Raw genomic sequence first — 16,040 nt, forward strand, 5'->3', positions numbered from 1 at the left:
CCCCCATCCTAAACCCATCCCATCAAACCACCTTTTATTTGATTGATGTTTCCTATTCCTGTGCAATAAATGTTTCCCAATCAATACCTTCCCAGTTACTCTACCGTTGGTGATGCTTCTTACTACAGGCTGATGGTTTTGCAGTTACTCTGTTGTTGTTACAGTGCAGTGGATATATCCTGGTTCCTCTGCTATAACTGTTTCAGGATGCCATATGGGTGAGTGTTCATGGTCACTCTCTGGTGAATTCTTGCTCTTGTTTAACCAAAGCTGTTATTTTGCAGGAAAATTCTACTGTAAGCCTCATTATCGACTGGCAGGGAGGGAGGCAAGAAAAAGATCAGCAACTCCTCCAGCACAAGCCCAGGTATCATCCTACATTAGGGAGCTTGGTGGTGTACAGGGGGGAAAGGGTTTGGGGTGAGTGGGTTCATCCACTGAGTTTCAAACATTGAGGCAGTATGCTTTTATACAGATATAAAAGCATCACTTTTTAAACACTTGGATTTTTAAGTTTTGTATTCATGCCATGTGGGTTTTTCTTTGTGTGAGAAGGCTTTAATGACTAACTTCGAGGTATTTCTGCAGCCATTGTGATTTCTTTTCAAACAACTTGCTTTAGAGGTAGTTCTCTGTATGTTCTATACATACACAAATGAGCAAGGTAACCAATTGGGTATCAGGGTTTCTGGGAGAAATTTCTGGACTTGGTTCTTTTTTTGGAATTAGGAGAAACACCCAGAATTTGAAAATACCGTTTTTTTTATTTTAGTTTCAGTTTGGAGCAGTTCTGCAAAAGTCCTTGGATGAAGATCAAGTGTAAAACTGGACTTCTGAGAAAGGGAGACGATAGTAAAAATAAGTTATCTTAGAGCAAGGAGTTTAATTTTCTGATTTATGTAAACAATTTAGAGATGGCTATTGAGTGCTGAATCTGCAAATTTGCCACTGCCTAGGTCAAATAATGAATTGTGAAGATGATGCTGAACGACAGATGAGGGACATTGACACCTTGGCCAAATGGCAGATGGTTTCAATGCAGAGAAATGTGAAGTATTGAATTTTGGTAGAACAAACATGGAGAGTAATTCTCGACTCAATGGTTCACCTATGAGAGACAGATTCCACAGTAGATATTGAGAGAGAGATTGGATATATATTTGAAAGTGATGAAGTTCGAGGACTACAGAAATAGGGCTGGAGAGTGGGATTAGCTGGATAGCTCATTCAGGAGCCAGTACAGGCACAATGGGTGAAATGGCCTCTTTCAGTGCTGTAAAAATGTATATTTCTATGATTCCTAATAGTTCCAGACCAGAAGTATTTGAATAAATCCCTAAAGAGTTTATTTGAAGCTGAGAATATTTAACACAGGTATTTGAAAGCTCTAGGAAAAAGCCCTCAGATTTTCCTGATTAGGACTGAAAGTCACAGCTAAATTAAACCTACCCAGGCTTTAGGGATGGGTTTCTCTAGTTTCAGTACTGTACCTGGGTGCTTTCAATATCTTCCCAAAGTTGTTGTATGCAGTCCTGTTCTGTACAGTCAGTATGTTCATAGTACTGTTGTGTACAATAAAGTGGCTTCACTGTCCTGTTACGTGCAGTCAGTAGGTTGTCTCTCAAATTGTTTAGAGTTAGTAAACAGTCTGTGTGTTTACTGTCCATCTGTGCAGTCACTGTGTTGCCTTTCCTGTTATGTACAGTTATTGTGTCTTCAGCACTGTCAGTGTAGATAGTTCACTGGCATGTTGTGTGCATTCTGTGCGTTCTGAATCCTGCTGGCTATTCAGTCCATTGCGCCTGTCCTGCCATTGAACACGATCTGACTGATGAAACACTTCAATGTCTTTTACCCACCCCATCCCTCAGACTCTGTACGCTGTTGGAATCAGAAATCTCTATTTTAAATATATTTGAAGACTGAGCTTTCACAGCCCTTTGTGGTAGAGAGTTCTGAAGGCTCACAAACCTGCGTAAAAACATTTCTCCTCATCACTGACTTAGGTAGCATACCCTTACTTTTAAATTGTGACCCCTGGTTCCAGAAACCCCAACCAGAGGAAAGATCTTACCTTCTTATACCTACTATATATTAAGTATTTTGTAAGTTTCAATAAGGTCACCTGTCATTGTTCAAAACTCAAGAGAATGTGGGCCCTGTTTGACTAACTTCTCTACATTGAACTGTCCTGTCATCCCAAAAACACGTCTGGTGAACTTTCCCTCTCTGACAATAGTGTTCTTCCTTGGATAAGGAGATTAAAACTGCATACAGTACTCCAGGTGTGGTCTAACCACTTCCTATCAAGTGAAGCCGGACTTCAGTACTCCTGTACTCAAATCCTCTTGTGATAAGACCTAATTCCTAATGGCTTGCAGCATTTACATGTCAGTCTTCAGTGACTGACTTATCAATAAGGACGTCTAATACTTTACAACTTTTGTACATTCATTTCTCCTGTCACAGTAGATAACGTCGCATTTTTCCACTTTATGTTCCATCTGCCAAGTTGTTGCCCAATCACGAAGCCTGCCCAAGTCCTCCTGAAGTTGTCATCTTCCTCAGTACTCATTCCTGTTTAGATTAGATTAGATTCCCTACAGTGTGGAAACAGGCCCTTCGGCCCAACAAGTCCACATCGACCCTCTGAAGAGTAACCCACCCAGACCCATTTCCCTCTGACTAATGCACCTAACACTACGGGCAATTTAGCATGGCCAATTCACCTGACCTGCACATCTTTGGACTGTGGGAGGAAACCGGAGCACCCGGAGGAAACCCACACAGACACGGGGAGAATGTGCAAACTCCACACAGACAGTCACCCGAGGCGAGAATCGAACCTGGGACCCTGGTGCAGGTGGGACTTGAACTCGGGTTTCTCGGTCCCGGGGTAGGACACTACCCTTGTGCTGCAAGAAGGCACTTGATCTCCAGTTCCAAATCATTGATATATGTTGTGCACAGCTGAGATCCAAGGCTGCCAACATGAGAAACACCTATTTACTCTGATTGTCTATTTTCTGTCTCTTAGCCAATCATTAATCCACACCAATACATCACGTTCTTTCCCATGTGCTTTTATTTTTTGAACCAGCCTCCTGTGCAGGACTTTATCTTGTTTATCAATTTTGTAGTTGAATCTTCGAAAAACTCCAAGTTCATCAGACATGATTTTCCATTTGCAAATTTGTACTATATCCAATCAGATTAATGATATCCAAGTGTCCTTTATAATAAATTGCAGCAGTTTCCCTACTACTGATATAAGGCTATTAATCTTGGAGTCCCATGTTTTTTTGACTCACTCCTCTCTAAAATAATGGGCTGACATTTGCTACCTTCTAATCAGTAGAAATCACTCCAGAATCGATAGAATTTTAGAAGATAATCACCAATGCATCAACTACCTCTGTAGCCACCTCCTTCAGCACTATGAGATGTAGACCATCAGGTCCTGGAGATTTATCAACTTTCAACCCTATTAAATTCACCAGTATAATCTTCTTACTAATTTCCTCCAACTCCCCATTCTCACTAGTCACTTGGATCTCTCATTCTGAGAGTTTACCTCTATCTTTTGTCATTTAAGTCAGTCAGTGGGTTCCCTGTCCTGGTGTGTACGAGTCAGTGATTTCCATTTGCTTCTGTGCACAGTTGGTCTGTCCCCTGTTCTGGTGTGTATAGTTCATCAGTTCTCTATACTGCTATGTACAATCAGTCTGTCTCCAGTGGTGCTGTGTACAGTTAGTCTATCTCCTGTATTGCTGCGTACTGTTGGTCTATCCCCTGTACTACTATGTACAGTCAGTCTCCTGTTCTGCTGTTACAGTCTGTCTCTCCCCTGTACTACTATGTATAGTTGGTTTGTCCCCTGTGTTGCTGTGTACAACTGGTCTTTTCTGTATGGTCCAGTTGATAGTCCATGTTGAATACTCCCTTTTCTCACCTTTTCTTCCTTTTGCTTTTTGTTTTGTCTAGGAGAAGGTTTCTCCTCCCCCGCTGCCAACCATGAACCCGGTTGAAGCGCCGGACTCCAAGATGCACTACACAGACGAAGCTGCAGGTAGATGTTGTGCTCTGCTTGACAACGATTGGATTCCTTGCCCAATGAAGGGCAGCATTGCTAGGCTGTGCATTGAAATGAACCGATGGATTTACGAGGCAGGCAGCTCAACAGATTCCGAAAGCTAAGAAGGGAATCAGCAGGAGAACCTCATACTCCCACTCCCTGTCCTCTACTGTCTCTGGTGTTGTGTGAGAGAGTCTGTGAGGAGATTCACAGGCCAGAAGATTAGAATCCCCAGTGCTGTAACTGAGACACAGGCTTGCTGCTGGGGATGAACCTCTGGTTTTCAGTCTCTCTCTGCCTCATTGCTGCTATAAACGCCCTCAGGACTGAGCCCTCATAGTCCCCCCTGCCTCGCAGTTCCACCTGATTCACAATCTTTTCCCAAATTCACCCAAATTATGCTTCCCTGATAAACGCAAAAACAACTTTGAGCATTGTCTCTGCTCTGCAACTGTGATAACTGCACAAATAAATCTGCTACCGCCACTTTGCCTGTGCCTGGATATTTTAGCTAGCACCAACTTCCAGCAAGGTTCCACCAGCAGATGGTTAACTGGTCCAGATCTTCCAGTATCTGGATAGTCAGAGATTGGGTATACTCCACCCCTTCCCATTTCCCAAAATGTACATTGGGATCCCTCTCAATTTCTGGGGAATTGTTAAGGAAGTTGAAACATCAAGTGAGTGAGTACTGGGCATCCAGAAATGTTTATAAAATTCCAGGCTGTCAGAGATATCTGAGGTTGCTGACTCACTGACAGATCATTAGCCAGGGAATGTTAGACCGGTCAGCTCCTGAATCTGTCCAATTTGACTACCCACTGACCCATGCTACTACAGCAACTTACCCCTGACTCTCACTTCCCTCTAGCCCACCAACTGTCCAAAGCCTCACACCTACCACTGCCCAGTATCAACTGGCACCAATCCCGTCACCCGCCTACCTCATCACCCTATCCTCTCACCCAACTCATCACCCTATCCCCTCATATACCTCATCACCCGACCCCCTCAGCCACCTCACCGCCCAACCTCCTCACCCACCCATCTCGTTACTCAGCCGTCTCACTCACCCACCTGCCTGCCTCTTCACCACTTACCCACCTTCAGCACCCACTGACCGTACTTTCTCCCAATAGCTTGTCAAAGACACTGTGGGCCGTTTCAATGGTGTTTGCTTCCTTGGATATCACAGCTGGTGCTGTAAAACGTGAATGTGGCTTCCATGGGAGTTTCCTGGGCTCTTTTGTCTCAGATTTCTGAGCTCCGTAAGATCTGCAGGACTGTTCATCGGAAGCATGGCCCAAAAAATAGCATGGGTGTATAATGTTTTGTCTGATCTGGGTTGAACATAGGGGTCTCAGAATCATCGAGGTCTACTGTACTGAAAAAGGCCTTTCAGCCCATTGAGTCTTAACCACTCAAAAACAACTGATTTTGACTCCAGCCTTGGGCTGTGTGGAATGTGCATGTTCTCCCTGCGTCTGTATGGGTTTCCACAGGGTGCAAAGGTCTAACAATGTGCAGGGTTAGGTAGACTGGCCATGCTAAATTACCGTTCGTGTTCAGGGATGTGCAGGCACGGTGGGTTAGTCATGGGAAATGCGCGATTACAAGGAAGGGGTGTGGGCTAGATGTGGTGAGGCTGGGCTGGACGCATTTTGGAGAGGTAGTGCTGACTCGATGGGCCAAATGGCCCCTGTTTGCACTATAGGGATTCTGTGAACCAGCTAACCTAATCCCATTTTCCAACACTTGGCTCGTGGCCTTGGCATTACATCGAAGTACATCTTAAATGTATAAGGGTTTTGCCTCGACCACCCTCAAAAGTAGTGAGTTCCAGTTTCTCAGCAGCATCATGTATTCCCTTGCCTTGTTTGTACTGTATCACCTCATGTGTACAGATTGAATTCCATTTGCCATTGATCAGCCCATCTGACCCACGCTTCAATATCCTGTTGTCATCTAAGACTATTGTCCTCACTGTTTACCAGCCCATCAATTTTTATATCATCTGCAAATTTACCGATCAACCCTCCTATGTTCAATGTAAATCATTTATGTCAACCACAAACACCAAGGATCCCAACAATGAACCCTTTGGAACCCAACTGAGCACAAACCTCCAGGTAAAACACTCCCCTCAACCATCACTCTCTGCTTCCTGATACTCAGAAAAATTGTGGATCCAATTTGCTGGATTTCCTTAGATCCCATGGGTTTTTACCTTTGCTATAGCCTCCCATACGGGACCTTATCAAATGCCTTGCTGAAGTCCAAATAGAGTATATCAAAAGTATTGCCTTAATCTGCTCACCTGGTCACCTCTTTGAAAAATTCAATCAAGTTGGTCAGACATGACCTCCTCGTGAATAAACTATGCTGATTAATCCCTGCTTCTCCAAATGTAGATTAATTCTGTCCCTCAGAATTGCTTTCAATAGCTTCCCCACCAGAGGTTCAACTGAGTGGCCTGTCGTTTCTTGAACTCCGGATTCTGACACAGATTAGAAGATTTGCAACAGTAATTAATTCATGACTGTTTTCACACCAGCACAATGTGAATCCAAATCAACAATTAATCCCAGTGAGGATGGAGCTGCAAGGGTGAAGCAGCTCAATTCAGGTTAATCCATAGACACAAATGTTAAAGTAGTGAGTTATTGCACTCAGATCAAGATCCAGTGTCATGGTGATGAAGGAGGGTCCAGTGAGCAGAGATTTTGGATCTAGTAGCACAATTGGGATAAACTAACCTGGTAACTGATGGCTGATTAGTGATTCAGTATCACAATAACTGATGGCGATCCAATCAATTAGGCATCCATTGGGGTGCAGTGACATAGGGATGGATGAGGATTCGGTTGTGTTGCAGGCACCAAATTTAATCCAGTTAAATATAACCGATTGCAATCCAATGAGAGGGTGGCAAATGGGGATCCAGCAATGTGGTGGCTGGTGGAGGTCCAATGGCACAGTGACCATTCCAGATCCAGTCACACATACACATTGGTGAGTATCCTGAGAGATAGCATTTGTTGGAAATTAAGCAACACGGTGATTGTTGGTGATCTACTGACAATGCAACCGGCAATGCGACGTTATAGAGACATAAGTAAAGGAATCCAGTGAGATGTTGACCAATAGAAATCCATGATGCAACAAACGGAGACAATTCAATGACACATCAATGACCGGGGACCCAACAACACAGTGACTTCATGGTGATCAAATGATATGGAGATTGATGGTGATCTTGTGAAATTGTGACTGTTGATCCATGATAACTGACATTGAGACAGTGACCAGCAATCCAGTGATTTGGTGACTAGTGATCAAGTGGCATGGTGACAGTTATCCAGTGAGCTGGTGACTGGTGATGATCTAGTCACCAATTAGTGATCCAATAACACAATGACTGGTAGTGATCCAGTAACATAGTGACTGATGAGTACAGCGGCGTGGTGATCCACTGACCCAGTGACTGATGGTTAAATTGACATTGGGACTGATTGAAATTCAATAACATAGCAGCAAATTAATGCCCTATTCACAATCCATTGAGTACGTGTACAACAGGTCAGAATGAATCTCAGTGTGGAAGCTGACACCAGCGATTTATGTATCACGCTCACTCCTATCAGCACGTAGTGAAGGCAGCAGAGAGGAAGCCAACCACATTTGCTTAGAGAAGAAGAGAGACTGAGAAAAATGACAATGTCTTGGAAGCAACAGCCAGGTCAGCATACACCAAAGTGTAATGGATCAATGACTATGCAATTAAAGAAGAATTATAGAATGATCTGTAAATACTGGCAATGTTAAAAGCATTATTTTACTGTAAGTTTGCAAACTGGTTTTGTTGAAAGGACAAAAAGGGTACGTTAAGAGAAAAGGCAGAGAGTGATTTAGAGAAGAGAGAAGGACAGATAAAGAACAATAGAAGAGTGAAGGAGGGAGAGAATGATCAGGTTAGAGGGAGAGAGAGAAAGAATGATCAGGGAAGGGTGATGGTGCAAGAGAATTGGAGATTGGAGAAAAGGGAGAGAGAGAATAATCAGAAAAAAGGGACAGAGAGAGTGTCCTAGAAGAGAGAGGGATAGAGAGAATATTTGGAGAAGAGAAAGGGGAAGAGAGAGAGAAATTGATCAAAAAAAAATGAAAATTATCAGACTAATGCAGGATGTTCTGATTTGCTTGCTGGACAAGAGATGTGTGCATTTGCTCTTTTGCTGCAGGGAGATGGTTTAGCTGTTGGTATGGCTGCGTGATTACTTGTCTTATTTCATACGATTTCTTTCATCGTTTCTGCCTTTAGAAGAAAGGTCTCCGACAGGCAGAGCACTGTCCTACAGCATTTGTATGTCAGGCTTAGCTGAATGTGAAACCTGACCTTATGCCAGTAAGCAGTGTGTGTGTGAAAGCTGTTTCTCAGTGTCCAGGCTGCTGGGCTTTAATAGAATTTTCACAAGGTTGTGTGAGAGACTCCAAGCTCTTCAAATGCCACCGGGGGAAACAGTGAGTAATCCCATAACCCAAAGGGGTTTTGATAAAACGAGGAACAATGCAAAGTAAGGAAACTACAGAGAGGGAGAGGAGGGGTGTCAGGAAGGGTTTGGGAGGGAATGTAAGAAGGGGAAAAGAAAGGGTTGTACTTTCAAAGCAACTTCTCCAATTCAGAATGTCCAAGCAGGGACATACAACTCTGTTAGCCTGAGGTGGGCCATTGGGAAAGTGCAGGAAATGGAAATAATTCTGGAAGAAGCTTAATTCCATGAGAAACCACGACACATAAGATAATTCAGACCCTGGAACCTAGTCCCCTATTTAATATGATCATGGCTATCTCATCTTGGCCTCAACTACATTTTCCTGCCTGCTCTCCATAACCTTTCAACCTGTGACTAATTAAAAATCTCTTCCTTAAATTTATTCAGTGTCGGAGCATCCACCACACTCTGGGTAGTGTATTCCACAGGTTCACAACTCTTTGAGAGAAGTAATTCCTCCCCATCTCTGTTTTAAATCTGCCACCACCTATCCTAAAACTGTGACGACTCCTTGCCCCACAACTGCTCTGCTTCTACTTTGTCGTATCCCCTTTAGGATCTTATGTAGCCCAATTAGATTGCCTCTCATTCTTCTAAACTCTAAAAAGCATAGACCTAAATTGCTGAATCGCTCTTCATAAAATAAACCTTTCATCTCTGGAATTAATCTTGTGGAACCTCTTTGAACTGCCTCCGGTGCGGTTATCCCCTTCCACAAGTAAGGGGACCAGAACTGCATACCACCTGAGGTGGTCTCACTAATCCTTTGTTGCAACAGCACTTCCCTACTTTGATACGATAATCATTTAGCAATAAATGCCAAATTCCATTTGCCCTCCTTATTCCCTGCTGGTCCTGCATACCAGCTTCCTGTAACTCAAATGTAAGAATATGCAATCAAAGTCAACATGCAGTTCTGGAAAAGCAATCATTACTTACAAATTTCTTACCTTTGTAGTTACAAAAACGCTATCGCAAGGTGTCCAATAGGAGCACTATACCTGTATTTAAGTAAAAGATTAAAATACAGGTATGGCTCATGGAGTTGGGCCTAATCATGGGCATTGGAGCAGCTAGAGAACAGCAAACAAAGGCTGAGCAAAAATGGGCTGATTTTAAGTTAGCACTTAAGTATAGCAAAGCAATTCAAAAGGTAGCTGTCATGTTGGCCTTTACTGCATGGAGAATTAGAGTGCAGGAATAGGGAAGGCTTATTGCTGTTATACAATCAACAAGAGGCTGAATAAACTGGGATGATATTGGAGTTCAAGAGGTGATCGCAATGAAGCAACTTGGATTCTGAAGGGGATTGGTGGGTCTGATACTGAAAGGTATTTCCCCCATACTGAGGAATTTTGAACAAAAGACTCACAATCAGGGGTCAATCAGATTGTTGTGGAAGCTCCATCATTGATTATATTCAAGATGAGATTTTTGGTCGCTGCTGTGTTCTCTTATTCAGCTGGAATCCTCTGTCTTCCCTCCTCCTGTTGCTTTCCTAATTCTGTTAATCCAAGACAGCCACCTTTAATGTCACCAGATGTTTAACTGTGTGTGATCTTTGTCATCTCTTCACCTGACCCACTGTATAGAGGTTTGTCTTCTTGTTCCAGTGGCGTTTACTGATGCCCTGGCAGAGCCATGCCAGGCAAAGCGAATACGAAGCACTCCCGAGAGGATTGAGTTGGAAAATATCCGGGTTTCACTGGAGCGTGAGGAAGATCTCCAGGAGGTACCTGAGGAGACACTTGCAGAACACAACCTGAGCAGTGCATTTCAGCAAATCAGCCAGGAGCCAGACAGCAGGTCAGTGTGCGTGGGGGGTGGCAACTTGTATGGGGCAGGGGCAGAAAGAGTATTGTGTGAGGGTGTTAGGGGCAAAGAGTGTGTAGGGGAGACTGAGAGTGTGAGGTGAGTGGAGAGTGTGTTTGGGGTGGAGGATCAATATTGGTAGATTGGGATGATTGGCATCATTTGGTGAGAGTATGGGATCGGGTTGTCAGGGAGAGGATAGGTGTTTATAAGAGAACGGGTGTCGGAGATGCAGGGCCAAGGGAAGTGTAGGCTCCAAGAGAGAGAGAAGTGTGGTTGTCACGGGAAGACAGAGAGAGGAGCATGTCAGGGGAGAGAGAGGAGCATGTCAGGGGAGAGAGAGGAGCATGTCAGGGGAGAGAGAGGAGCATGTCAGGAGAGGGGTAGTGTTGATGCTGAGGCGGGAGGGGGGTTGTGGGTGACAGGACACAGGTTGGGGAGTGCTTTGGGAGTGGGAGAGGAGTGTCGGGAGGGGGAGTGTGGGTGACAGGGGAGGAGAGTGAGAGGGGAGGGCAGTGTTGGATTAGGCAGAGGATCAGTGTTGGGGCAAGCTGCTGGGGGAGGGGGTGTGTAGGTGCAAGGGGTAGCATTATCCACACTTCTGATGTGTGTTTATGAGCTCTCAGCCTTACTGACTTAATCAGCTACTAGTCAATTAATGCCTTCACGTAATAATCTCCTCATTTTCTAACCTCTCCCAGATCCATTCCTTCTCCATCTCCCTAACTTCCTCCAACTCCACAATCTCTGAGATATCTGTGATCCCATTTCTCTGACCTTGAGTCTTCCTGATTTTAATCACTCCTCCATTTCTGGTTGAGCCTGCAATCACATATCCAAAGATTCACAACCATTTCAATGAAGACATTTCCACTCATTTTAGTCCCGATCCTGAGCCCATGTCAATTTGTTTTAGTTTTCCTATCCAGAATAGAATAGAATATCCTTTATTATCCCATGAACTCCAGTTCAGAAGTTCAGGAATTGTAGAATCATAGAATCCTCACAGTGTGGCAACAGGCCATTCGGCCCAACTAGTCCACACCGACTCTCTGAAGACTAACCCACCCAGACCCATTCCCCCTACCCCATTACACTACATTTACCCCTGACTAATGCTCCTGAAAGCTACGAGCAATTTAACATGGCCAGTTCACCTGACCTGCACATCTTTGGATTGTGGGAGGAAACCGGAGCACCCGGAGGAAACCCACGCAGACATGGGGAGAATATGCAAACTCCACACAGACAGTCGCCCGAGACTGGAATCGAATTCTGGTCCCTGGTGCTGTGAGGCAGCAGTGCTAACCACTGAACCCAGGAGTACAGTGAAAAGTGTTTACAATGGCTGCCCCTCATGATGCCATCTTAGGTACAAGCACCAAGGTACAAATCTTGGATACATAAGAGGAATAAAAGGAAAAGTAGTAGCATTAATTACTGTGTTGAGAAAATAAGTTGGAAGTAAAATAGTTATCAGATAGTTAAAGGATTGACATTACTGTCCGGTAAAGAATTTCAAATACCAGCAACTCAGCAAGTGGTCAGATCGCCCGCACTAGGCCCCAGTCCAACGACTGTTCTGCTCTGCTCCAAGCCACCAGTGCACTCTGCACTGGCACTCAGCAGCACCAAGGTATGTTGCACTGCACCGGGGACTCTTCCATGCAATTCTGGTCTCCTTCCTATCGGAAAGATGTTGTGAAACTTGGAAGGGTTCAGAAACGATTTACAAGGATGTTGCCAGGGTTGGAGGATTTGAGCTACAGGGAGAGGCTGAACAAGAGGGCATAGGCCTAGGGTGAGAGGAGAAAGATATAAAAGAGACCTGAGGCTCAACTTTTTCACGCAGAGGGTGGTGCGTGTATGGAATGAGCTGCCAGAGGAAGTGGTGGAGGCTGGTACAATTGCAACATTTAAGAGGCACTTGGATGGGTATATGAATAGGAAGGGATTGGAGGGATATGGGCCGGGTGCTGGCAGGTGGACTAGATTGGGTTGAGTTATCTGGTCGGCATGGACGGGTTGGACCGAAGGGTCTGTTTCCGTGCTATTCATCTCTATGACTCTATGACTCCCTCCCCCTCGCTCTGCTCCGGGACCCCCTCCCCCTCGCTCTGCTCCGGGACTCCCTCCCCCTCGCGCTGCTCCAGGACTCCCTCCCCCTAGCGCTGCTCCGGGACTCCCTCCCCCTCGCCCTGCTCCGGGACTCCCTCCCCCTCGCCCTGCTCCGGGACTCCCTCCCCCTCGCCCTGCTCCGGGACTCCCTCCCCCTCGCCCTGCTCCGGGACTCCCTCCTCCTCGCCCTGCTCCGGGACTCCATCCCCCTCGCCCTGCTCCGGGACTCCCTCCCCCTCGCCCTGCTCCGGGACTCCATCCCCCTCGCCCTGCTCCGGGACTCCCTCCCCCTCGCCCTGATCCGGGACTCCCTCCCCCTAGCGCTGCATAATAACTGCTAAAAAGCAAGAAAAAAAATAGAAGACAAACAGGCAGAGCAGAGGAGCTCTGGGTGGTGTGTCCTACTCTGCCACCATCTTGCTGAAAAGTCTACAGGGGAATAACCTCTTAGTGTCGACCCCATCAAGCCCCTTCCAGGTCTTGAATGTTAATTAATTCACTTCTCATAAACCCAAGACAATATTAACCCAATAGTAGAGCCTAAGGCATTGGCGATAGTGTATTGGGACTGATAGAGGATTGGTTACTTGATAGAGAATTGGAATCATCAGGATGGTGACCTATAACTATTGAGAGTCACAGGGATCAGTGCTGAGACCACAAATTATTAACAACATATTTTCAAGACCCAGATCAGGAAAGTGAATGTACAATCTCCTAGTTTGCAGAAGACATAAAAATAAATGGCAAGGTAAGTGCTAAGGATGACACAAAAAGTCTGAGCAGGAAATAGATTAAACAAGGAGTGCAATGTGAGAAAATATGAGATTGTGCACTATAGCAGGAAGAATAGAAGTGCTGAATATTATTGAAGTGGGAAAGGTCTGCTGAAAGCTTTTGTTCAGAAGCTCATAAATCATAAAAAGCTAATACGCAATTTCAGAAGCAAATCGGGAAGGCAAATGTAATGTTGGCCTTTATTCCAAAGGGAATGGGGTATAAAAATAGGGAGGTCTTCCTAAAACAGTACAAGGCACTCGTCAGACCACACTGTGATACGAAGAAAGTATATTGTCTTTGAAGGCCAGCTAGAGAAGGACATAATATCAGAGTAAGCGGTCAGCCTATTGTAATGGAGAAAAGGAGGAATTTCCACTGAGAATTTTGAGGAATTCTTACCACAGGCAGCTGTCAAGGCTGGGTCATCAAGTAAAATCAAAAACTAGATGAACAGAATTTTAATCAGTGAGGGAATCAAGTGTTATAGACAAAAGGCAGAAAATTAAAGTTAAGGATTATCAGATTAGTCATGATCTCATTGAATGGCAGAGCAGACTCATCTACTCCTACTTGTTACAGGTTTATGGACTCAGCCTCTCATCATAGGAGAGGCCTGTCATTGCAGGGACCAATGTAGTGAACCTTTACTGTATCACCTCTAATGCAAGGATCCTCTTCTTGAAATGTGGAGACGAGAGCTGCAATATTCCAGGTGTGGTTTCACCAACATCCTGTCGATTGCAACAAGGCTTCTTCATTTCTGTCCTCCAATCCCCTCGCAATAAAAGTTAACACTTTCCTAATTGTTTTCTGTATCTGCATATCAACGTTTACAAGGTTCACACTTTTTGAAGAATATTCTGTATTTTTATTCCTACATGTAAACTTAGCATTTGCCCAGTTTCTCATCCATCTACCCCCATTTTACCCCCTCACCCGACCCAAAATTTTTTTGCATCTCTTTGCATCTTCCTTACACTGTTGTGTGTGGTCAGTAAACATAGAGACACTACTCCTGATCTCTCCATCAAATCTAAACTGGTTATAGATTGCAAATAGTTAAGGCACCAAAATTGATCCCTGTGCTCCATTAGTTACTACCTGTAAACTTGAAAAGCACCATTTATGTTCTGCTTTCGGTCTGTTAACCAATCCTCTCTCCATCTAATATATTACCCATGGTACCTTGTACTCTCATGCGTATTAACCTTTTGTCAGGCAGACCACATCTGCCATTTTAATTGTCTCAGTGTATAGGAAGATTTAAATACTCCATAATTATTACATTGCCTTTCTTATAAGCTCCAATAATTTCTTGCTAAATTCTCTGTTCAACAGTATACCTATTGTTAGGGGACTTTACACGTTTCTCTCAATTTCATTACTGACCCCTTGCTATTCCTCATTTCCAGAAATGAATGCTCTCCCCAGGTTAGATTCTTCCTTGCTAATGTCTTTCCACCATTCTTGACTATCAGGGCAATTACCCTTCCTGCTTTGTCATTTTGTGTGCCACCAACCTCATAGTCCTCCAGCCCTACACCGTCCAGTTTTACTTGCTCCTGAAGATCCACAAGCCCAGTTAGCTCGGCCAACCCATCATCTCTGCATGCTCCTGTCCCACCGAACTTATTTCCTCATACCTCAACTCCATCCTCTCCCTGTTGGTCCAGGCACTTCCCACCTACATTCGCGACACTAACCATGCCCTCCACCTCTTAAGTAACTTCCAGTTCTCTGACCCAGTGCTTTATCTTCACTATGGACATGCAGTCCTTATACGCATCCATACCCCACAAAGATGGCGCTCAGGCTCTCGACATCTTCCTCTCCAACAGACCCATCCAGTCCTCCTCCACCAATATCCTCCTCCACCTTGCCAAATTAGTCCTCACCCTTAATAACTTTTCCATTACCTCCTCCCATTTCCTCTAAATCCAGGGGGTGGCCATGGGCACTCTGATAGGCCCCAGCCACTTTGTCTGCTCTGTCGAACAGTCCCTCCTCAGTACCTACACAGGCACTGTGCCCCAACTCTTCCGCCATTACATTGATGGCTGCACTGGCGCAGCATCCTGCACTCAGGCTGAACTGGAGTAGTTCATCGACTTCGCCCACAACTTCCATCCCGCCCTCAGATTCACTTGGTCTTTCTTGGACATCTCCATCCCTCTTTCTTGACCTCTCCATTTCCATCTCTGGCGACAGACTACAGACGGACTTTTACTACAAACCCACAGACTCCCATAACTCTCTGGAACACACCTCCTCTCACCCAGTATCCTGCTAGAACTCAAACCTCTTTTCCCAGTCCTCCACCTCCATCGCATCTGCTCGGACTCACAAGCATCCCAGATGTCCACCTATTTCGAACAAAGTGCTTCCCCCCTCTGCCATCCAGACAGCCCTCCACCGCACCACCTCCATTCCTTGTTCCACTGCTCTAAACCTCCTCCCTCCAAACGCAACAAAGACAGGATCTCTCTTGTCTTCACATACTGCCCTGTCAGTCTTCACATCAAATGTATCATCCTTAAACACGTCTGCCAACTCCAACTAGACCCCACCACTAAGAACATCTTCCCCTCTCCATCCCCCCCCCCCCCCCCCTGCCTTCCACAAGGAACCTTCCCATCCCCCTTCCTTGGTTTACACCACTCCAATAAAACAACTCCAACCCCCCCCCCCCCCCCCCCCCCCCCCCC

At 45.1% G+C, this 16,040-nt stretch overlaps 1 protein-coding gene across 1 annotated transcript in view; it reads left to right on the forward strand.

Annotated features, from left to right (window-relative positions):
* LOC122562959 (F-actin-monooxygenase MICAL3-like) overlaps positions 1 to 16,040 on the forward strand; it is a 201,072-nt gene that overhangs the window by 67,175 nt on the left and 117,857 nt on the right. The window contains exons 8-10 of the mRNA XM_043716261.1: positions 285 to 367; positions 3,985 to 4,069; positions 10,239 to 10,431. Coding sequence (XP_043572196.1) covers positions 285 to 367; positions 3,985 to 4,069; positions 10,239 to 10,431 — 361 coding nt within the window. The remainder of the gene's footprint in view (positions 1 to 284; positions 368 to 3,984; positions 4,070 to 10,238; positions 10,432 to 16,040) is intronic.

This window comes from Chiloscyllium plagiosum, chromosome 26, assembly GCF_004010195.1.
Source record: "Chiloscyllium plagiosum isolate BGI_BamShark_2017 chromosome 26, ASM401019v2, whole genome shotgun sequence".
Classification (NCBI taxonomy): domain Eukaryota; kingdom Metazoa; phylum Chordata; class Chondrichthyes; order Orectolobiformes; family Hemiscylliidae; genus Chiloscyllium; species Chiloscyllium plagiosum.